A 24,276-nucleotide genomic window follows, 5' to 3' on the forward strand; every position below is an offset into this window, starting at 1 on the left:
TGTTACACCCACGGCGTAAGAAGGAGAGGTTCCGCAGGTCCTTCATACCGACCGCTGTCAGGCTCTACAACACCTGCACCACTTGAACCATGTGTCACTATGTATTCTTTACTTGCGTATCTTGCTTGCTGCTGTAACAAGTGAATTTCCCTGCTGTGGGATTAATAAAGTACAATACAATACAATAAGTAGTTATAAATGAGCCCTTATTCTCCTTTATATTTCCACACTGCAATGCTCAACTTCTAAAGCAATGGGTAGTAAATATGCAGAGAAACAGGTGGATTCCTGCAGCCAGATCACAACTCTGTTGTAGTCATTTCACCGAGGAGAACTTCGACAGGACCAGCCAGACTGTTAGATTACGACAAAATGCAGTTCCAACAATATTTGACTTTCCTGATCATCTTTTAAAGGTATGCGTTGCATTTAACTTTGATACTACGTAGATCCTTATCATAACAAATACCTTGTGAACACTGAAATTGACTTGTTATGCATTGTAATTTCACACAATAGAGGTAGGAAAAAACTTAAACTGGAGAGAAATTTTGAGATTTGGGTCTAGTAAATTTACTCTGTTTCAATTGAATTTTTTGTTAATTCGTGTTAATTTTTATATCGAACCATAATAAATGTAGAGAATGAAGATACATGTATGTGTATGCGTGTGTGCTTTTCTGGGTGAAGCAAGATGGCCGACCAATGGCTTCATGCGGTCAGCAGGGACGCCCCTTCCAGTAGTATAGAGTTTAGTGGGTGTTATCGGTCAATAAAAATATATCGGGTTCATACATAATAGGCATTTGGGCTCTTATGGAATCTAGATAGATATTAAATGAACCTAACATTATTTAATGTAAACACATTTTTATTGACCCATTAGACAGTTATTTCATTTTGGATTGTTCCACTTTATACCACTTAAATAAAACAGTGATAGTAATCTAAACACGTTTCAAAGGTCAATCACAAGATGCTTTGTGACGAGATGTTTTTTCATCTCAGTTGTTTTCGTGCTCCAGAAAAAGGCGTAGAAGAAGAACAACTACGACGAAGAAGAGGAGGAGGGGTGGGGGTGGGTACGCGTCAATCATGGCCGCTCACATAATACGATGGTTTAATAGATTATACGTTTTGACGTTGATATGCCCCATCTGTGTCACGGCTTTCTTAAATTTGGAAGAACTGAATGAGATGAAATATGGCATTGAAATTCTTCCCGATCCCGTCATCTTGGGGCAGGTGAGTAAACGGGGTTGAAATAAGGGAAGCTGGTGGTTAGCTTGCTAGCTAACGAAGCTTCCGTCCGATAACGACTCTTAGCATTACCAACTAAAACAATGCATTATATATATGCGTGGTGTGATTAAGCGCCATTCCTCTACTACTTTATTGTCTCATTTAATGTTATGGAAGGACATGTTTATAGATGACGATCCACACAACAGCCACTTCTGACAGCTGTCACAACATGACGTCTTCTGTACTTCCTTTGAACTTTAGATGACGTACAATAATCCTTGTGTTATCCCTCCGTGTGGACTTGAATGACGCTCTTTGTCCCTTAGACCAAGGCAGATGAGGTTATGATGGTGTCCAGCAAGTACAAGCAGATGTACGAGTGTCGACTTCCAGCCCAAGCGGTCCGCTTTCACCAGGACCCGGCTTCAGAGCCCGACACGGGAACCGGGTACACGGGACCGGACATCCCTGATCTACTCAGAACAATGCATGATTCCCCCTGTCTAGTGAAGGTTGGTGCACAATGACCTCTGAATATGTAGAAATACAACTGTCCAAACGCTCCAAACACACAAATGTTCCAAAACCACAAACACACAAACTAAAATGCTGCAAAGGATCGAAAGGATCATGATTGTGTAATTACCAGGGTCAGACATACCATTAGGCAAACACTGGCAATTGGCTAGCTAGGGCCACAAGATTTCCAGGGGCCCGCAAACATCTCATGAAAACGGATTGATTTTTTTCTCTTGATTTAAAGTACATATTAGTCTTTTAGTCTTAATCCATGTGCTTAAATCTACATCAAAATGTGTCAGACACATTGGGTGTATTTGTTAGTCATTGGGCCCTCCGCATCCTTGTACTACACTGACACAAGATGTTTTTATTTGAACAAAAGTGAGTGTGGAATTTAGGCCACCTTTTCCCTGTTTTTGAAATCTGACACACTTACCTGTCAGCGACTTCCATAGCGGTGTAAAGATGATTTGAAATATCAGGCCTGTCATGACAACATTTTTCTGGACGATAATTGTCCCTGACTCTTTGGTTCCCCCGCAGACAAAAGACTGGTGGACGTATGAGTTCTGCTACGGTCGGCATATCAGGCAGTACCACCTTGAAGGTAAAGAACTGATGTATTTATTTTGTTTTCTTTTGTTTCCTTGAAGCTGTTGTCTCCACACACTTTTTTTTTTTTACTGTTTTTTTTTTTCCAGACTCAGAAATCAAAGGGAGCGTTCTTTTTCTTGGTTACTTTGAGTCTGAATTTGATTGGCACAATGAAACAGCAAAGGTAATGCAGTCATTCCATTTGTTCTACACAGCATGTGTGTTCCTGACATCCAGCACACACACAGCGAACATTCTTACTTATGTCACCGTCTTCCCAAGGGACAGTGTGACAGCAATGAGACTTGCATACAGTAATCCCTCCTTTATCACCGTTAATTGCTTCCAGACCTGGCCACGATAAGTGAATTTCCCATAGAAAACGTGTTTATGATCTTGTAAACACTGCTTTTAGAATCATTAGAGCCTTCTATGAACATAGACATGAAATAACACCCAGATAATCACCTTTATGACCCAATATAGTAGATATAATAAGACATAGTCAACATAAATAGGATAACATACTCACATGTTAGCGGATCCTTGTTTTTTTTCAGGGCTGCGTACTTCCTGCGGTGGCTATTGTCTTATTCATGTATCGTAATGGCGGCTTTTACACTCGTATGAGTCAATATAGTAACATAATAGGAGAAAATAAGCCGTTGAAGACCTAAATAAAACTCCTAAGGGACCTTAGTGCCAGGCGGACAGGAAGTGACATCACAGGTTCAGAGTTGAGTTTTAGCTTACCCTGGGTCCATGGCAGATGTTGGACTGGGGTAGCTGGGAGTCACGGCAAACACTCAGGTGGTAGAGTGGTCGTCTCCCAAACCTGAAGGTCACGGTCGATCCTCCGTCCTCCTGTGATCGTGTCAAAGTGTCCTTGGGCAAGATGCTGGACCCCTGGTTGCTCCTGATGCTGCGTCATCAGTAGGTCAACAGTAGGCTAACACTGTCAAAGCGCGTTATGCAAGTGAAAGACCATTTACCAATACTACCATGTGCTGCGTTACATGGCAGCTGCTATGAACGGCCAACGTCACATTCTTGTAAAATACAAGTAACAATGACCCGGCTACCTAATCATTTATGAAACGCAGTAGAAGTTAGTTGTAACTAGCCACAACCAACAATTCATAACATGGCGCATATTGGGGTGGATATATCATAAAACACGAGTGATGTTACTGTGAACATTAATGACTTGCATTTCTATGCGTCTTTCCGTCTCCGCTCTGCCGTCCTTTCAGCTGGAGTGTGGCGACCCCCGTTTCACGTCTGTCCCTTAGCAAAAAAAAAAAACACCCCTCCCACACCCCCTCATTTAAGTAGAAATGGGACACCACTTCATTCTTGTGAACCTTGGTGTCAGGGCTGAGATGAGGGGTAAGGGGTAGACTTGGGAAATATGCAGGGTGTGGCTTATATTCAGTCCGGAATGGACGGTACTTCGAGCAGGGGTGTCCAAAGGTTATAGTGAACAAAGAAAAAAGTGCATCTCAGCTTTGTCATGTACAGCGGGGCGAAAAAGTATTTAGTCAGCCACCAATTGCGCATGTTCTCCCACTTAAAGGATGAGCGAGGTCTCCAATTTTCATCATAGGTACACCTCAACTATGAGAGACAAAAGGAGAAAAAACAATCCAGAAAATCACATTGTCTGATTTTGAAAGAATTTATTTGCAAATGATGGTGGAAAATAAGTATTTGGTCACCTACAAACAAGCAAGATTTCTGGCTCTCACAGACCTGTAATGTCTTCTTTAAGAGGCTCCTCTGTCCTCCACTCGTTACGTGTACTAATGGTACATATTTGAAGTCATTATCAGTATAAAACACACCTGTCCACAACCTCAAACAGTCAGACTTTCAAACTCCACTGTGGACAAGACCAAAGAGCTGTCAAAGGACACCAGAAACATAATTGTAGACCTGCACCAGGCTGGGAAGACTGACTCTGCAATAGGTAAGCATCTTGGTGTGAAGAGATCAACTGTGGGAGCAATTATTAGAAAGTGGAGGACATACAAGACCACAGATAATCTCCCTCGATATGGGGCTCCACGCAAGATCTCACCCCGTGGGGTCAAAATGATCACGGGAACGGGGAGCAAAAATCCCAGAACCACACAGGGGACTTAGAAGAGGATTGGGAGAATGTAATATGGTCACATGTAACCAAAATAGAACTTTTTGGTAGAAACTCAACTCGTCGTGTTTGGGGGAGAAAGAATGCTGAGTTGAATCAAAGAACACCATACCTACTGTGGAAACATCAAGAGACCAGGACGACTGATCCGTGTAAAGGAAAAAGGAATGGGGCCATGTATCGTGCGATTTTGAGTGAAAACTCATTCCATCAGCAAGGGCATTGAAGATGAAACGTGGCTGGTCTTTCAGCATGATCATGATCCCAAACACACCACTCGGCCAACCAAGGAGTGGCTTCGTAAAAACCATTTCAAGGTCCTGGAATGGCCTAGCCAGTCTCCAGATCTCAACCACATAGAAAATCTTTGGAGGGAGTTGAAAGTCCGTGTTGCCCAGCGACAGCCCCAACACATCACTGCTCTAGAGGAGATCTGCATGGAGGAATGGGCCAAAACACCAGCAACAGTGTGTGGAAACCTTGTGAAGACTTACAGAAAACGTTTGACCTCTGTCATTGCCAACAAAGGGTATATAAGAAAGTATTGACATGAACTTTTCTTATTTTCCACCATCATTTGCAAATAAATTCTTTCAAAATCAGCGTTTTTCTGGATTTTTTTTTCTCATTTTGTCTCTCGTAGTTGAGGTATACCTATGATGAAAATTGGAGACCTCATCTTTTTAGTGGGAGAATGTGCGCAGTTGGTGGCTGCCTAAATACTTTTTAGCTCCACTGTAGGTGACAAAGCATCCTGTCTACTTCACACTTTGCTCTCATTTTCCCATTTTTGCTGCTGCTGTTGTTGTTTTTTTAATTTTCTAAATATTTCAGCTTTCTTCTTAAATAATGTTTGAATATTTTCTTCTTGAAATGTTATGGCTTTATTCCCAGAATATTTGCATTTTATTTCCATAATACTCTTTGCACAACCTAATTTGTCAAAAATTGCCACTTGATTTTGTTTTTGTTTGTTTCTCATCATATCACGACTTAAAAAAACAACTGCTTTTTTCTTTCATATTTCAACTCTATGCTACTAAAATGACATTTTTCCTCATAATATGATGAATTTATTCTCGTATAACTTTTTTTCTCGTGAGAATCTGACTTTTTTGCTCTGAATACTGTGACTTTATGCTTGTAAAATTACAGCAGGTTTTTTTTGGCTTTTTTCTCCTTTCTTGTACATTTTCCTCTTTTAATGATGACTTCATTCGCATGTAACTTTTCCCACAAAAAATGAGAACTTTATCAGTTTTGTTTCTCATAATATTATGACTTTAAAAAACAAGAAGTGTTTTTCTTCCTTAATGCTACTAAACTGACATTATTTTCTCCTCCATAATACTATGTTATTCTTGACTTTTTCACGTTTGTAACTTTTTTCTCTTAAAATTTAGACTTTATCCATGTGAAATTACTGGTGATTTTTCCATTTTGGCTGTTGCTGTTTTTCTTTTTTTAAAATATAATTTAAATGAAAATATAGTTTTAGAATGCACTGCAGGTGCACTTTGGACACCCCTGCTTTAGAGTAGTCCGTGTGCAGCTAGTATATAGATTGACTATCCACTGAGAATGAGTCAACACACAGCCATTATTATGGCAACACAAGTGTGTACTCCCTATAGTTGTGTCCCTTCAGAAGAAAACATGAGAGGGGCACATGTAAATCCATGTATTTACATGTTGTTATGCATACCACTCATTTCCAGGCCGCCAAGCAGCACAGATTGAAGCGCTACCACAGCCATACCTACGTAAATGGCTCCAAGTGTGACATCAGCGGGAATCCCAGGGAGGCCGAAGTCCGGGTGAGACTTTTCAACCAATAAGAGTCTGTAGACCAATCAACATATGGTGCCGTGCAATTCTGCAAATATTACACCCAAAAGAGGGTATTATTCATAGTCTTTCTTTCTTCCTGCAGTTTGTGTGTGAAAACGGTTCTGCCGACTACATCGCCCGAGTGGACGAGCCCCAGTCGTGTCGCTACGTGCTGACCGTTCACACCGGTCGCACCTGCCAGCATCCTTCGCTGCGGCCTCCTTCCTCTGGCCAGCCTCAGGGGATCGTATGCCAGCCGGCACTCAGCGCCCAACAATACATGGACTACGTCAAAGCACAAGTCTGTGAGTCCACCCCCTTTGGATATCTGCTGACACTGATGCATCAAAAGAATATCAGCAAACGCAGCTGTCTCCACACGTGCGGCGCATGAGCACACAACTTTGAACAACTCCCAGTTTGCTACATTAGCAATCATTATTGTTGATTATTGTAAGAGGCTGGAATAAAGTCTTCTACGGGCGAGTACGGTATCATAGCCACCTGCAAGAGTTTGTGATGTCTGACTGTTTTGTGCGTGTGTGTGGAGACAGCTGGCTTCGCTGATAGTCTTTTGGCTATGTTTGCTGACATTCTTCTGCTGTAGATATGTTTGCTGGACAAGGTTAAAGGAAAACGATCCTTGTGTGAGACATGAACACACGTCGTTCTCTTTGTGCACTGACCTTTTTTTGTTATTTTTTTTTGTGGCGTTATATGCACAAATGCCGAAAACGTTCCTATCTGACAATGTCAAAGAATGCTTTAAAAAAATTCCTGGATCCAGATGGTGATCTGGATCGCCCCCAAAATGTAATCGGTTCTTCCATATCCCATTTCAGACAATTCCTGAAAATTTCATCCAAATCCTTTTACAACTGTTGAAGTTATTTTGAACACAAACAAGCAGATAAACGTGGGCGGAAACCTGGACAAACGGATAAAAAGAGGCAGCGGAGAATGCATGTAATGGGACACACCTATTCCGCCTTCTGAAAAAATCTCCAGAAAGCGCCAACAAGGCTCCATTTCCATCATGTGAGCTGCATTTTAACCACATTGTTGTTATTATTGTTGTTATTAACATTGTTACATCCAAGAACTACCTTACTGGCGTAGTGACGTGTGTCTGTGCGTGTTGGTTCTATAGTGGAATGAACGGAGAGAGTGAGCCCTCATCTCATTCAGCCTCTTTGTGGAGGCGGGGCTACGAGTGAGTGGATACAGAATGCTAGCAGTTTGCCTCGTGAGCTAGCATGCGCTAACATGAATGAAGGCACAGAAGCGATGTTTCCTGAGGCGAGTGCCACAGCCGATGGCCCCGGTGTGGAAATATTTCAGTTTTAAACAGAATGAACGAGGTGAGCGCATGAACACGACCAAATTATATGCACACCTGAAACACAACCATCATTTTCATTTGGCTCAACTGGGGAAATAAAAGGACCGCCGAAGGTTCAGCAGCGCCTTCGTCTCGACCGCCAACACTTATTGAGGCATTTGGTCAGCAAAGTGAATAAATAATAATAATAATAATTAAAAAAATAGTGCACGCTCACAGACGGTGTTGCTCGCTACATTGCGAAAGAACTGCAACCATTCAATGCGGTTATTGTGTCTCAATAATGTTGACGATAATATCGATTATCCACGATCATTTGTAGCACAGTTATCGACCAGCAAAATTTGTTAGCACCCAGCAAGGAAGTTCTGCTCATGGTTAAAATGACCAAAATGTATGTCTCACATAAGGATTGTGGATGATGGGAAAAATTCCCCCCCCAAAATGTGCTTTTCCTTTAATGAACTGCTCATGAATCGGCGGTAATAGTACAAATTTCCGGTCTGTGAATTACGCCGATACCGATAGTTGATGGGCCCCATCCCTAGCTGAGACAGCATCTTTCTTTCATCATGGAAGCAGTCTGGGTTAGGAGACTTTGTAAAAAAACAAAAAAAGTGTGATCTTGATTGAAAAGGCTCCCGTTTCTCTCTCGTTATTCCCAGCGGACACAAAGCGTAAAGTGGAGCAAATCTCCCAGGAGCTCAGGACTCTAGATGAGATGTTGGCTGGTAATGAAGAGGCGGCGTCACCCGTGGAAGTGGCTGCAGAGGAAAGCTCACCAGAACCGAGCGCTGATGGCCCAGACCGGCCGGACACAAAAGGTGCTTCTCAGATATTGTGCTTAAAATCTTAGCTTATTTTCTTGAGCATTTTGTTTCTTTTCTGTCATGTGAACGTCTTTCTTTGTTCTGTAGCAGATGTGGCTGCTGTGTCAGAGGATGCAGGGTCAGAAGAGGCAGAGGATTCTCAATTTTGGGAGGGGGTTGCAAAACCAGGAAGTCCAAAAACAAGCGCTTCTCACCAGGGACATGAGGTACACATGCAGTTATGAAACAAAGCTGGATGCAATATTAATAAATGAAATAGTTTGGCATAGAAAACCTTTTCATGGCCTTCTAAATATGCTTTTTATCATTCCTAGAGCCCTCTAGACATGAAATAACACCCCTATAGTCACCTTTACACTCCTATTATCTATAAAAGACATGACAAGCAATAATAATACATAACTCACACGTTAGCATTGGGAAAGTTCCATGTTGTAGTATCTTGAACATAATGTGGGTCAATCGTGTCGGTCATCTATCTTCATTATGACGTTTTGTCACATGATTGATATACAAGACAGCCAGTCTGACATGCATGTTGCGTACATACACGTACTTTACACCACATTGCGCAACTCCTACGCACAGGCCTACGGGGATCTCTGTAGGGCCGCCACTTTAAGAGCAGTAAGCTAGCGAGCTAACCAACTAGACATTGATTGGCAATTGGCAACAACTAGACAGATTGATTGATTCTAAACTTAAAGAGAGTGTTGGAAACTTGAGTGGGAAAGAAGGACAAGTTAAGAAGATGTACCACTTCCACACGGAATGGGAGGAGAACTTTGTAGGAATTTATTAAATCGGACAAAATCAAAATGAATTGGGAAAACAAGTAAAAAGAAAATGTAAATATTGGGAGTGTTCAAGCCACAAAGTGGCGAGTGATGACTATTTTTTGCCCAAGCCTTTGTTTTTGTATTTTTGTTCATGCACCACTAGAGGGCACAACTTGAATATTGTCTTGCCTTTCTAAAAGCACTGGTATTCATCCACAGGCAGCTGATGCTGACATGAACTCACATGCAGACAATGAAGTCATAGATGACGACACTGAAGGTATTGCATCGTAAAAGTCACTTGCAGGATTGTTTGGCTGCCGTTCTGCCTTGCGATGCTTTCCCGTGTTTCTCCTTCAGATGAAAATTTCAATTTCAAAATCATCACGGACCCAGCAGACCTGATGAAGTTCGTCCAGCATCTGAAGGAGAGCAACAGAAAGGTGGGTGCCATCCTAAACGTGGGAACATGCCGTCCGTCCGTGTTTGCAGAGGCTGTGTTCCAAGTCCGTGCGCTCTTTGTGTCGTCTTCAGAAAGCGCAAAAGCAAGCCAAACGCCGAGCAGAGCAGCAACAAGCCAGGGAAAGGGCGTCGGCCAAGACCGGCAAGGACGAGGGAGAGGATGACGAAGATGAGCTGCTGCTTCGGGAGTTTGAGGAGGAGATGGCGGACGTCTCAGTGCCGGCTGATAAAAGTCATGAGATAAAAGAGAAAATGCAAAAGGAGTTTGACAACATCATTGATGAGGTAAGAAAAAGACACACGCAGTGCAACGTCTACTATAAAGTCAACCCCCATCAAATTCCCATCCGGAATCATAGAAATGATATCAAAGCTTTATGAACTGCACAGGCATCGGAAGGCAGCATCCCACACTGTCATGCCAAGACATCACGTCAGGTATTGCGACTTCCTGAAGGCTTGTCTACTTTTATTCACAATTTCAAACTATGCTTGTCAATCCATGCAAATATTTAACCGTGATTAATCGCATTTTTCCATAGTTAACTTGCCATTAATCACAAGTCATCACAGACAGAAATAAGTTTTTATCACTAAGTAGGGATGTAAATGTCTGTGTTAAATGATTCAATACGCATCTAGGTGATGTAAATGTCTTTGTGTTAAGTCACTCAATAAGCATCTAGATCAGGGGTAGCCAACACAGTGCCCGCGGGCACCAGGTCGCCCATAAGGACCACGTGAGTCGCCTGCAGGCCTGTTCTAAAATTAGCTGCATCTATTTAATTTTTTTTATTTTTGATATTCTTGATTAAATCACACTTACATGTGAACTGGAAATGACAATATATTATTTTTTTTAAGTGATTAATATAAATGAACTCTGACCTACTGTAGTTCAAGGGTCAGTATTGTGCGCAGGCCCAAAACGTAGCGTTTGTGGAGCAGCAAAAAGACGATGACTGACCCCAAAAAAGATGGCAGAAAAAAGAAAGAAAACCTATCATTTTCACGATGAATGGGAGGTAGAGGGTTTTTTTACCACTGTGAAAGGAGCCTGCGTGTGTCTCATTTGCGGGGCGACTGTATCGACGGCGAAGCGACACAATGTTGAGAGACATTTCACAACTTGCCACACAAGCTACCATGCTAACTACCCGCCGGGCAGCGCACTACGAGCACAAAAAGCTCGCGATTTAAAGGCAGCTCTGAGTAAACAGCAATCTTTTTTTACGAGACCGGTGAAAAGCTCCCGGAAAGTAACCGAAGCCTCATTAAGAGCTATGCAATTCTTGGTTAAGAAAAAGAAGGCATTTCCAGATGGGGCTGTTGTCAAAGAAGCAATGATGATAATTGCTAAAACTGTGCTTGAAGACGAGAAGTACGGAACCGATGTAATCTCCCCTTTTTCTGATGTTCAACTGGGTGCATCGACAATGGTAAGAAGAGTGTCGGCGATGTCCGACACTGAAACTTGAAAATATAGAAATAAAGTGCTGCATATTGATATTAATTTATTTCCTATCTTATCATTGTTGATATTTTTTGTGAGAAATCATTAACGTAATCAGTGTCTTCACATAGCTAAATACCATTAATTATTAATAATAACATATAAAGCTAAATTGAGCAAATTGGCTATTTCAGAAATGTGTATCAAACTGGTAGCCCTTTGCCTTAATCAGCACCCAGGAAGTAGCCCTCGGTTTCAAAAAGGTTGGTGACCCCTGATCTAGATGATGTAAATGTATTTATGTTAAATGATTCAATACACATCTCGATGATGTAAATGTATTTATGTTAAATGATTCAATACGCATCTCGATGATGTAAATGTCTTTATGTTAAATGATTCAATACGCATCTCGATGATTAAATGTATTTATGTTAAATGATTCAATACGCATCTCTATGATGATGTAAATGTCTTTATGTTAAATGATTCAATACGCATCTCTATGATGATGTAAATGTCTTTATGTTAAATGATTCAATACGCATCTCGATGATGATGTAAATGTCTTTATGTTAAATGATTCAATACGCATCTCGATGATGATGTAAATGTCTTTATGTTAAATGATTCAATACGCATCTCGATGATGATGTAAATGTCTATGTTAAATGATTCAATACGCATCTCGATGATGATGTAAATGTCTATGTTAAATGATTCAATACGCATCTCGATGATGATGTAAATGTCTTTATGTTAAATGATTCAATACGCATCTCGATGATGTAAATGTCTTTATGTTAAATGATTCAATACGCATCTCGATGATGATGTAAATGTCTTTATGTTAAATGATTCAATACGCATCTCGATGATGTAAATGTATTTATGTTAAATGATTCAATACGCATCTCGATGATGTAAATGTATTTATGTTAAATGATTCAATACGCATCTCGATGATGTAAATGTCTTTATGTTAAATGATTCAATACGCATCTCGATGATGATGTAAATGTCTTTATGTTAAATGATTCAATACGCATCTCGATGATGTAAATGTCTTTATGTTAAATGATTCAATACGCATCTCGATGATGTAAATGTATTTATGTTAAATGATTCAATACGCATCTCGATGATGTAAATGTCTTTATGTTAAATGATGCAATACGCATCTCGTTACACGGGTTAAGACGCCATTCAAAAAGCATATATTTTACAAACACAATGATCTCACACAGTGTACACACCATACGATTGAACGGCTCCATGTGTTGATGTCGACATGAATCTTACATTATAAAATAAAGACGCCAAGTATAAAAGAGCACATCAAATCTCCAAGCATGCTGTAATGCAATGATAAAACAAACACTACTGCATCAGCTTTTAATGATCAACCTAATAGAAATGATGAAGTGACTCACACGTATTTGCCTCGTCATCCTGGCACCAGTGGGCTAGAGCGTTTTTATATCCTTGTTAAAACATATTGCTCCTGTCATCGTCCTCTTCCTACTCTTTGAAGCGAAGATTCATTTATTCCGTGATGGCGCCCTACAGCCACGTAACGTCTGCCTTCCTTCAGCATGTCCAGAAGTTTGTGCGATGGTTAGCATCTTCCGCTGCCTTTGGGGTGCAGAACATTTCGTCTACATTGTGGGTTTTGTCGGGGAGAAACTTGCAAACATACAAAGACTGCAAGCTGTTTGCTAGCATGACACAACAAGAGACACGGCAGGGCGACATGGAGGTTGATTGACAATGGCCTACAGCCAATCAGGACACAGAAGACAATCGGTGGTGCAGACAGACGAGAGAGGGAAGAGAGAGACGCCACCTGTGCTAAAGCACAGAACTACAAACACTCAAGTTCCCACAATGCAATTCTTCTTAAAGGGCCAGGCTTGGCATGTAACAGCATTCATACTCTGTAAAAAATGTTTCTAAAAAAAGCACTAAAATTGCACACAAACAAAGTCCGCAAAAGGTGAACCTCATATTTGCTCCCAAATACTGATGCTGTGAGGGAATGATGACCTTATTGACCTCTCTGGGAAAACAACTTAGCTCACAGCGACAGCAGGTCCAAATAACTTTGGTCTTGTTGTCAAAAAAAATGGTGCAGTTTTTCCGTTAAGGCTTTATTAGCGTGTTAACTTGGACAGCCCTACTTACAACCCTTCGTAACCTGCTGGTGACACCACACCCCAAAGACCCGAGAATTAGAGGGAAGCAGCCCTGTTCATAGCAGCTGTTTTTGGGGGAGGGGCTGTGAGCTCAACCTGCCCAACTCTACTGCAGTCAGACGTAATGTGTGAATCTAATCTAATGCTGAATCTCATGTCTACACCATAGCCTGCTATTAAAACACATGTGAGCGTGTAGTAACAGGTACATTCATGATAACATGGAATACTTGTAGTATTTTGGGAACTTCCTTCCTGGGTGCATTGATTTCACATAGCAACATAGAAAGAAACAAAAACACAGCAGCAGTGGCGGCAGCTCCAATATGTGGCGTTACCTTTGGCTAGTGTGTGGTGAAGCTAGTCGCTAGCCGGCTAGTAGCTAGCCACTGTGGTGTGGCGAGGTTTCACTACGCCAGTAAGGTAGTTCTTGGGCGTAATAATGTGCTTCATATGCAGCGCACATGATGGAAATTTAGCTTTTTGGAGGTGCGTCCCATTACGTGCATTCTTAGCTGCCTCTTTTTTATCTGTTTTTATATCTTTAGAAGGCTCAGAAAAGAGAGATGTGTGTTCATGTGTCACATAAGGCTTGTGGATGATGGCCAACATTATAAAAAAAGTTTTTTAACATGTCTGTGACATGTGTCACTCAAAATTACAGGTGTCCCAATCCAATATTGATATTTGGTGTCTGTGCGATATCAGCCAAAAAAAACGAGTATCAGATTATATCGACCGGCATGTAAAGTCTCCGATACCAGCACTCAGATACATGTCCATCCAGCAGAGCCCGGATGGAGCCTGCGTGATTGCAACAACAGCGTGTGCTAACATGCCAGCAGGAGCGATGTCAAAGTCCAAAAGAGACGTGCAAAACCCGCAAAGTCCCGTGCCGCGGCACTGAACCGAGGAAGTTTTAACATGAACAACCTCACGGCGCTCTTTGCATCCTCGCTAGAACATCTGTGATGGTATTGGATCAGATTGATGCCAGTACTCGAGGCTGCAATGTTGGCATCGTATGGGAAGAGAAAAAGTTCTATGGGGGCACCCCTGGTCAAAATACCTCAAAGGTCAAGAATTGGGGCACAGTTAGTACTCTCTCGTAACAGAGCAGCCAGTTTGTTTTGGTGGGGGGGGGAGGGACACCTTCCCACCTCACAATTTGATGCTTTATGGTTGGGCAGACCCAACCTAAACCCAAGTGTGGTCTCCAAGCCGTTAAAAGGTCCGTTTTCCATAGTTTGTCCCTCTAACCTTCATGAAGCCCTTCTTACCACCACAACTTTTTGTTGTTGTTGTTGTTGTGTAGGCGCAGCAGGAATTGGAGACAGAAGGTCTGAAAGGCGAGTTTGATCGCACTCAGGCGACGCAAGCACTGGAGACGACACTGGATAAGCTGCTGGACCATCTGGAGGAGAAAGATGAGCAGGACCCTATCGAGGACCAAAGAGCCAATGACCCAACCCGGGGCAGCCCTGGCTTGGTGCCCAAGCAGCCTGGTAACACCCCCACCCCAGCTAACTCTGCCTTCACACTCCTCCTTTCCCTGCCCGCCTCCATCCTCATCACGTTCCACCCACGTGTCCCAACATCCCACGGCAGGCCAGGCACACACATGGATTTCATGCACACACACAGTGGAGCCACACGTAGCCCAGCTTACATTTCTATTTACAACAGGGGTGTCCAAACCCAAAGGAAAGGATGCACTTGCCACTTGGATACTTGGTCTATGCTGAGAAGCGACATACAGTGGCTATGGAAAGTATTCACACCGCCTTCAGTTGTTCATTTTCATTGCTAAAAACATTGAAGTTGATTTTTCTTCTCACGAATGTACACTCAGCACCCCATCTTGACAAACCAGAAATGTAGACATTTGTGCAAATGTATTACAACAGTCATAAGCATCCAGACCTTAGCTCGGTGTTGACGAGAAGCCCCCATCAGAGCCAGTCCCGCCGTGGGTCATCTTGGGAATGATGCAACAAGTTTTCACACCTGGATTTGGAGATCCTCTCCAATGAATGCTGGTGGACAGCCATGTTCAGGTCTCTCCAGAGATGCTCAGTTGGGTTCAGGTCAGGGCTCTGGCTGGGCCATTCATAGTTGTTCTGAAGCCACTCCTTTGAAGCTGCCACCCCCATGCTTCACTGTGGGGATTTCATTGGCAGGTGATGAGTAGTGCCTGGTTTTCTCCACACATACTGCTTAGAATTAAGGCCAAAAAGTTCCGTCTTGTTGTGGTCAGACCAGAGAATCTTCTTTCTCATGTTCTGGGAGTCCTTCATGTGTTTTTCAGCAATGCGGGTTATCGTATGTGTTGGGCTGAGGAGAGGCTTCTATCAGGCCACTCTGCCATAAAACCCAAACTGGTGGAGGGCTGCAGTGATGGGTGGCTTTCTGAAACGTTCTGCCATCTCAGTGATCTTTGGGCTCCTCTTACCTCACTCACCAAGGCTCTTCTCCCACGACTGCTGAGTTTGGCCAGGTCTAGGAAGAGCTCTGGTCCTGGTAAACTTCTTCCATTTAGGGATTCTGGAGGCCACTGTGCTCTTAGGAACCTTGAGTGCTGCAGACCTCGGCCAGATGGGTGCCTTGCTGCAGTTCTGCCTCTGAGCTCTTCTGTTATTTCCTTCCAGCTCATGATTCCCACTTGCTCGGACATGCGCTGTGAGCCGTAAGGTCCTGTATAGACAGCCGTGTGCCTTTCCTAATCAGTTGAATGAAACACAGCTGGACTCCAAGGAAGGAGTAGAAGACACGTGAGTTAAGATGAGGGTCACAGCAAAGGGCCACGTACATTAATACATTTGCAAAAATGCCTGCAATTCTGTTTTCCTCTGTTGGGATGAGGCGATGAGGTCACGTTCATAAGAACGAACTTCAATGATTTTAGCAAACGTCTGTAATCAATCTGTGTGAAGCACTGAAGGGGGTCTCAATACTTTCTGTAGCCACAGTATATTTCATGAAAAAAGTGCATCTCAGCTTTGTCATATAGCTGAAAAATAGCAATATCAGCTTCACTTTTTGCTCCACGTGTTTTAATTTATGTCCCAAATATTGTAACTTTCTTCTTATCTAATTCATCTTTGTCAATGTTCTTTTTGTAATATGATGACTGTATTCCCATATTTACATTTCATATTATATAACTTTTCCCCAACCTAATTTTCCAAAAATGACAACTTCATTTGCGACTAAAATAACTTTGTTTTTTGTCGTATTGTTACAAGTTTATTCTTGTAAAATGACTTTCTCTGAACATTTCGTAAAATGACGGCTATTTTTTTTCCATTTCTGCTGATTTTTGTCATTTTACTTCAACTTTCTTGTCAATTTTCTCGTCGTAATTCTGACTTTATTCCAATAATATTTAGACTTTACAGTCATTCCTCGCAATATTGCTGTTTTTCAAAACATAAAAAAATAAAAGGTGGCTGTTTTGTGGTTGAACACAGCCTATTATTAGTAAAAACAAATCTTATTTAAGCAAGTTGTACCTATTCTTGGCCTAAAAGAAGTATTTTTACATATAAAAATAGCTAAACTAGGTCAAATACAAATACAAGGCAGAAGAAGCATTGTGACTGTGAATGTAGTATTCCACATTGGCCAGTAGGTGTCAGTAATTATTTGTTGAGACAGACACTAGACTACTCACGAAGTTTCCCTAGGGAACACATTTACTGTGACACTGCTCATGCAGGACTTTTATTTACATCTTACATGGCTTACATCTTATTTACTCTTATTCTGTCGACGCGTGTAAAGCCATTTAAAGCTGCAAGGAAGTACGCCCTCCAGGGGAAAAAAAACAAGGAACTGCCAACGTGTGAGTCTGTTATCTTATTTATGCCTAATATGTCTTATTTTCTCTTATGTCTACTATATTGGGTCATAGGAGTGTAAAGGTGACTATAGGCGTGTTATTTCATGTCTAGAGGGCTCTAATCATGTTAAAAAGTGTATTTAGAAGGTGGTAAACAGGTTTTCTATGTCTTATCTACGAAAATATTCCTTTTTATTAATATTGAATCCTATTTTGCGGACACTTATCGTGGTCAGGTGTGGAACTAATGAACCGCCATAAACGAGGGATTACTGTATTCTCCTAACATAACATTTTCCGCAACCTAATTTTCCAGAAATTACTTTTATTTGTTCTTTATTGCAACCTCAAATAAATAATGTCTTTTTTCTTAAAATTTTAACTTTATGCTACCAGAAATTATGTTATTTTTCCTCATATATGTGCTATTCTCTTCAAATGAGGACTTTTTCTTTTTTTCCTCTTAATATTTTGACTTTTCCACAACCGAATTTTCCAAAAATGACAACTTTATTTGGTTTTGTTTCTCGTAAGTTGTGACATTTTTTTCTTTAATATTTCAAGTCTACGCTACTAAAGTAACTATTTTTCCTCATAATAGTCTTAGTTTATTGTTGTAAAATTATGTTGACGTTCTCATCATATTTTTTAAAGTTCTGCTGTTTTTTTCCCAACTATTTGAACTTTCTTCTTGTAAATTTTGTTCTTGGCATTATGATTTTATTCCCATAATATTTAGCCTTTATTCTCTTAACATTAGAACTTTTTCTGCAACCTAATTTTCCAAAAAATCTCACTTTATTCATAGGTTCTCAGAATATTGCGACTTTCAAAAAAATAACGTCTTTTTTCTTTAATATCTCAAGTGTGTACTACTAAATTAACTATTTTTGTGATAAAATTATTTTTTCTCTTAATATCTTGATTTTGCTGTTTTAATTTTCCAACTATTTCAACTTTCTTCTTCTGGTAATTCTGACTTTATTCCCACAATATTTTGATTTATTCTCATAACAGCTTTTTTTGCAACCTAATTTTCCAAAAATGACGACTTCATTCATTGTTTCTCATAATATGAAATTGTTTTCCTCGGAAAATTACGTCTTTTTCTCCTGAGATTTTTTATTATTTCAACTTTATGCTAATAAAGTAACTGTATTTTTCCGTATAAAATTTTGACTTTTTTCTCTTAATTTTTTTACTTTGTTCCGCTGTTTTTTGTTCTGTTTTCTTAAAAAAATATTTCAACTTTATGCCACTGAAGTTGTTTCTCCTGATAATATTACCGTACAACGCTATTCTCATAAAATTAGGACTTTTTCTTTTTTCTTCAATGCTAGTTGTGTATTTGGAATGTGCCGCGAGCCACGCTTTGGACACCCCTGCTTTAGAATGTCCTCTGGTCTCTGACAATGAGTTTTGTCCCTCTTTTGTCTCGTCACCCCAGAGCAAGACGCTGATGACCATATTAAGATCAAAATAACTAAGTATAAGGCAGGCAGCAGCCCCGATGGCGAGTTGACAGTGCAGGAGTTGGACAAAGGAGATCCCGAGTGGCAGCACATAAAGGATGTGGTTAAAGAACAGCTAGAGAAAGCAGGACTGAAGGCCGAAGGTACGAATGGGGAGTGTTAACCTTCACATGACGGCCTTTTTTTCCCCCCCTTTTCTGTCTATCAGCTTATCGGCTGTAAATGTATATGTGCAAATGTGAGGAGGGTGGCTTTGGTGGCTGTAAATTGTTGCATTAGTTGCACTTGACACCAGGAAGCCTTTATTTCCATCTTGACTGCACACAAATGACATCAGCCCCTCCCTGCTCGGTGCCTTCAAATGCAGGTCCATCCATGTGTGTGCTCTCTCTGTCACCCAGCCTTCATTCTGCTGCACCACTGTTGTTCTTTCATTTAATAAGATCCCACACCCAACCCCTCCTGTTTTCCTCTCCAGGTAGAATTGAGGTGAAGATCTTGACACGAAAGAACGCAGAAGAGGCGGGCGAACAGTGGCTGACGGAGCAAGATACAAAGTCCTTCCGAGAGCTCCTCATAAACCTGCTGGTAAGTTGACTCATCATCTGCTATTTTATACGCTTCACGTTATTGGACTCCTCCTCGCCACAGCAGACCTGAATTGATGCATTTCCAACTACTGAACCTCTCTTACAAACAGCGAAAAATGACACAAAAAACCCCACAGCGCTCACTGGAATACTTGAAACTGACAAAAGCAATAATAAATACAGTAACCCTCGTTTATGGCGGTTCATTGCTCCCAGACCCGACCATGATACCTGGATTTCCACCAAGTAGGCTTCCTTAATTCTAAATGCAATATTTTGCTAGTTAGAGCATGGAAAACCTGTTTACCACCTTCTGAATACACTTCTTAACATTATTAGAGCCCTCATTTAGAGCATGAATAACCTGTTTACCACCTTCTGAATACACTTAACATTATTAGAGCCCTCATTGAGAGCATGAATAACCTGTTTACCACCTTCTGAATACACTTCTTAACATTATTAGAGCCCTCATTTAGAGCATGAATAACCTGTTTACCACCTTCTGAATACACTTAACATTATTAGAGCCCTCTAGGCATGAAATAACACCCCTACAGTATAGTCAACTTTACACTCCTATTACCCAATATAGTAGACACAATAAGAGAAAATGAGACATAAGACATAGAAAACCTGTTTACCACCTTGTAAATACAGGGAAGGAGAGCAAAGAGTGAAGTTGATATTAGGGATGACCTGACCCATATTTTTTGGCCTCTGATCAGATTTCTCTTTATAGCCTTGCTGATCTGGTCCTATCCGGGACTCATCCTTATTTTTATTATTATTATTATTATTTCTTTTTTTAATCATAATCTTGTTCCAAACATGAATTTGTGGGATTTAATATGGTTATGAAAATATCTTTTCAAAGCATTAAAAATGCTGCAAGCAAAGTATTGCTGAATGTAATTTTTTATTTCACAGCATGACGAACAATGTTGTTTGGCTTTTGGAACAAACCTGAGTCAGGTGCCTAATCCAATAACAGGTCCAATAAAAGTCCATCCAATAAAAGAGAAAATTAGAAAATATGGGCATGCAAAAATACTTTTAGGGTAGGACTGATTTATAATATGACTTTTTTTTTTAAACACTTTCACTTCAACATAATAGTAATTTATTGACAGTCCCTAGTATAAACAACCAGCGGTCAGAGCGGCACTTCCTGTGCGAGCAGTGGCGGAGGTGGCCAGGGGGAGACCATTACTCACATGGGGGGGCGGTAAGTTGATATCTGAAATGTCTGGATGGCTAGTGGGATGGGGTGTTAAATTTTGCATGAGTTCCAACTTGCAGTAAAATTTGACTTCCAAGACGTTGTAGTGCCACCTGTAATTAATGACAGCTGACACCTGTCATGTTTGTCTTTCTTATTTTTGAAGGGAGAGATGGGCCTGAAGCCGATGAAATGACGCTTTTATGATTTTTCTCGCTGCAGACCGGAGGCACAGAGGAAGTTTACAAGGAGCAAAAGCGCCTGCAGGAGTTGGAGAACAACTACAAGTTTGTGTGGGGCGAGGCCCGGGACGAGTCCCAGTCTACCAGCACGTCTGACTCGGAGGACGTAGATTTATGAGCCCGCTGGGGGCACATTCGGCGCCCCAACCGATTGGTGTAATTGCTACTAAAGCCGAAGGTGACCTCACATGTACACACCTTCAGGAAGCTTGTCCAGAGTGGGTACGCGAGATTTATGTTCATCACTGTCAGCTCTACTTGAATGAGTAATCATGGGATGTTGTTTTTCCTTTCATGGCTGCAAAAACAAAACACAACAAATGATGTACGGAGATATTTCATTGAAGGGATGGCACATGCCTCACCCACACACCCTTTCACAGGTCATGTACCTTCCACGGTAGTCAAAACACACTAAACAACAACAAGGGGCAAACACTCGAGGTTCTGAAGCCTTTTGACTACTGCCAGTAAACACGTGTACGCTTACGTTTACTGACACGCGCTCTGGCACTTTAGGATTTCAGACACAGGCCGTTGTCAAGGAAAATGCACCTTTTTGGGGGGAATTTTGCCCATCGTGCAAAATCCCCATGTGAGACACGAACGCACGTCTTTCTCTTTTCTGAGCCTTCTAAAGATATCAACACAGATAAAAAGAGGCAGCTAATTCATGCACGTCATGGGACGCACCCATTCTGCCTCCAAAAAGCACCATAACCTGAGCTGCATATTAACTCATTTGATCCCAGCCATTTTCCAAAAGACAACCCCTTCAGTAGCGGCCATTTTACACCATTTGGACTCATCTTTCAAGGCACACAGAATATTGTATCGTATGGCTAAATAAACTTGGACCCTAACAAAAGAAACATTAGACTCTCATCTTCTACCTTTTTGCATTCTTTAGTAATCGGCAGTAGAACATACAGTAGATACGATTCAGGAAAATGTAGGTTCCCGAATAAAAAAAAGGTTGAAAAGCAGCTTTTTGTGAAAAGATACATTTCAAGCATATACCGTACCTGATATACCGTATTTCCCGGACTATGTTTCACTTTTTTTCCATGGTTTGTCTGGTCCTGCAACTTATGCTCCAGAGCAACTTATGTTTTATGTTTTTGTTTTTTTCGTACTGACATCCACGAGAGGGCGCTCCAGGTAGGCTTGTGTGCCAGTATCTGCTGTTCCTGTCGCCCCTGCACCACTGAGAATGTACAACGTAAATATCGACTTAAAGACAACCGAGAACGACGGAACACAAATGCCCCCAAAAAGAAAAGAATATTCTTCTGCAGATGACAAGCTGCGAGTAAACTAGTTATGTTTAGGCTATAGGTATCTGATTAACTGTTACGTTAACAGACGCCTATTTAGCCTGATGTTGTCTTTTATTATTGCTAGAACTTGCCTTTCAAGATGAAATGTCTGTTCTTGGTCTCACGTTTTGTCAAATAAATTTCCCCCCAAAAAACACGACTTAACAGTCCAGTGCGACTTCTATGTTTCTTTGTTTTTTTTTTTTTTATTGTGCATTTTTGGCTGGTAGTGTGGAAAATCCAGTCTATTGACAGTTACAAGTGGCCCTCAAGCAATGTTTTTCTATCTTTACAACACACAGTAAGGAGAAAGACGTGTGTTCCTGCCAAATAAGGATTGTGGATGATGGGCAATATTCCCAAAAACAAAAAAGTGCACTTTTCCTCCATGTAGGAGGAACTCTTTAATTCCATGAGCTGAGTTTTTGAATGCCCCAATAAATTCATTGTACCAGAAAACACATAAAGGCTCTTTCGGAGGTGTATGCAAAGGGCTGGATTTTTGTGAGTAATCACGACTCTGCTCGTATATAGTTATTTTTTTCTAATTGTATTGGTTGTGGTGTGTGTGTGTGTGTGTGTGTGTGAGAGCGAGAGAGCACAAACAAGGCAGAGCTTCAAAGCTGTGTAGCCGAGTGACAAATGAGTGCAATCTTGGAAGCAAGTCAGACCGCAGGAATCAATGATAAACTCACCTTGCTCAAAAAGCCTTTAGGGCTTGTCAAGATGAGGGAAGAAGTGGCCCTGATGCCGTCACAGTCATACTGGAACATATTGGGAGGAGCACACGTACCGTAACATTGTGCTTGTGCGAGTATGTGGATGAGTGTGCGCACAAGGTAGGTGTGTTTTAGTAGCTTTTGTGGGCCGGTATTGCTACAAACTCCTCTTAAAACAAACATTTGGTCCACGTGAACTGCTTTGTAAGGTCTCTTTGAAATAAAAGTACCTGACAGCTGTGTAAATGATTACTGTGGTGATTACTGTCACCATCCTGATCAGGCATGTCTGGCACGGCATGCTGACTGACAGCGCTATCGGCCTGGGCCGCTACTAACACATCTATTAATTCCTCTGTCAACGTTCCTAAACAAACCGTTAATGCATGCTGAATAAAAATAAAAAAAAAAAAAAAATTGCCTTGTTGCAGTAGCCCAGTTGCAGAAAAAGAAAAATAATGCAATTCAATATGAATAAAATAAAATACAATATAAGGAACAATATTTGCATATTTACAAATAGTGAGTAAAAACATACATCTAAAAAATAACATTTAGAAAAATATATACAGGAAATAAAAATATAATGCAAATACAATTTGCATATAACACCAGGATTTTAATTACAAATGGTTTACGGCGGTAAATTCCACAAATGCCTTTGCGTATCAAATTTGACTCCCGAAAACTAGTGGCGATGTGCGATACCACCGATTTACTTCTTGATACGATACTGAGTCAAATTCAGGCTTGCCGCAAATACACCTCATGTGTCTGGTCAATTCATAAACGTACTGTATCTCACATCCTAGCATAACACACAGCATCAAAAATAATTATTTGAAACAAGTAATTTTGGGGCAGCTGCATAATTTACAATGTACATCAACAATAAAACTCATAAAATAGGTGAAAATGGTATTTAAACATAAAAAAGACAAGCAAAATAATAAAACCATGACCATTAAGAAGTATAAGAATGGAAACTGGTTTACGATCTTTTTAATATCCACTGTGTCAATATTTTGATTGTATTTGTAGCTTCAATATTTCAGTGTCGCACCGCGTATCACTACCCGAAACGACTGATTTGTGGTCGGAAGTGGCTAACTGGACCCCTTCATACAAAACTAAGTCATACAGAGTCTAACTGTTCACGCTATCTGCAGTATCATGAATCTGGGTTTGATGGATTTCCCCGTGTCAAAATTCCACAAATGCCTTTTAAACATCTTTTACGAAAACTACGCGACATCAAGGGAAACGATGGATGTGTGGGCGGAAGTCACTTAAACGGATTTATAAAATAACCCAATGAAAATACAGAGTACCAAAATTAGTATGGGAGACGTATTTACTGTCGGACGGTGTTGCCTGCAAAGCGGGAAAAAATGTGAAAAGACCCCCATAGTCTGTTAAAGCATAGCTAGACGCCGAATCCAGTGGGTCTGTCCACTGCTGACATAC

General features: G+C 41.0%; 1 protein-coding gene across 3 annotated transcripts; it reads left to right on the plus strand.

The window, feature by feature from the left end:
- Positions 1-1,067: 1,067 nt before the first annotated feature.
- os9 (OS9 endoplasmic reticulum lectin) lies at positions 1,068-23,690 on the plus strand. 3 transcript variants are annotated; one of them, XM_054784956.1, is made up of 15 exons: positions 1,068-1,245; positions 1,572-1,757; positions 2,311-2,374; positions 2,469-2,545; positions 6,232-6,330; positions 6,447-6,648; positions 8,351-8,509; positions 8,606-8,721; positions 9,514-9,574; positions 9,655-9,737; positions 9,829-10,041; positions 14,720-14,909; positions 18,693-18,860; positions 19,196-19,305; positions 20,752-23,688. In XM_054784956.1, the coding sequence occupies exons 1-15, from the start codon at positions 1,096-1,098 to the stop codon at positions 20,887-20,889; spliced, it is 2,016 nt and encodes a 671-aa protein (XP_054640931.1). In that variant the 5' UTR covers positions 1,068-1,095; the 3' UTR covers positions 20,890-23,688. The 3 variants fall into 3 exon arrangements, with proteins under 3 accessions (XP_054640931.1, XP_054640930.1, XP_054640932.1); XM_054784955.1 differs by having other exon boundaries at positions 8,603-8,721; positions 20,752-23,687; XM_054784957.1 differs by lacking the exon at positions 18,693-18,860 and having other exon boundaries at positions 8,603-8,721; positions 20,752-23,690.
- The last annotated feature ends 586 nt before the right edge of the window (positions 23,691-24,276 follow it).

This window comes from Dunckerocampus dactyliophorus, chromosome 8, assembly GCF_027744805.1.
Source record: "Dunckerocampus dactyliophorus isolate RoL2022-P2 chromosome 8, RoL_Ddac_1.1, whole genome shotgun sequence".
NCBI classification, from domain to species: domain Eukaryota; kingdom Metazoa; phylum Chordata; class Actinopteri; order Syngnathiformes; family Syngnathidae; genus Dunckerocampus; species Dunckerocampus dactyliophorus.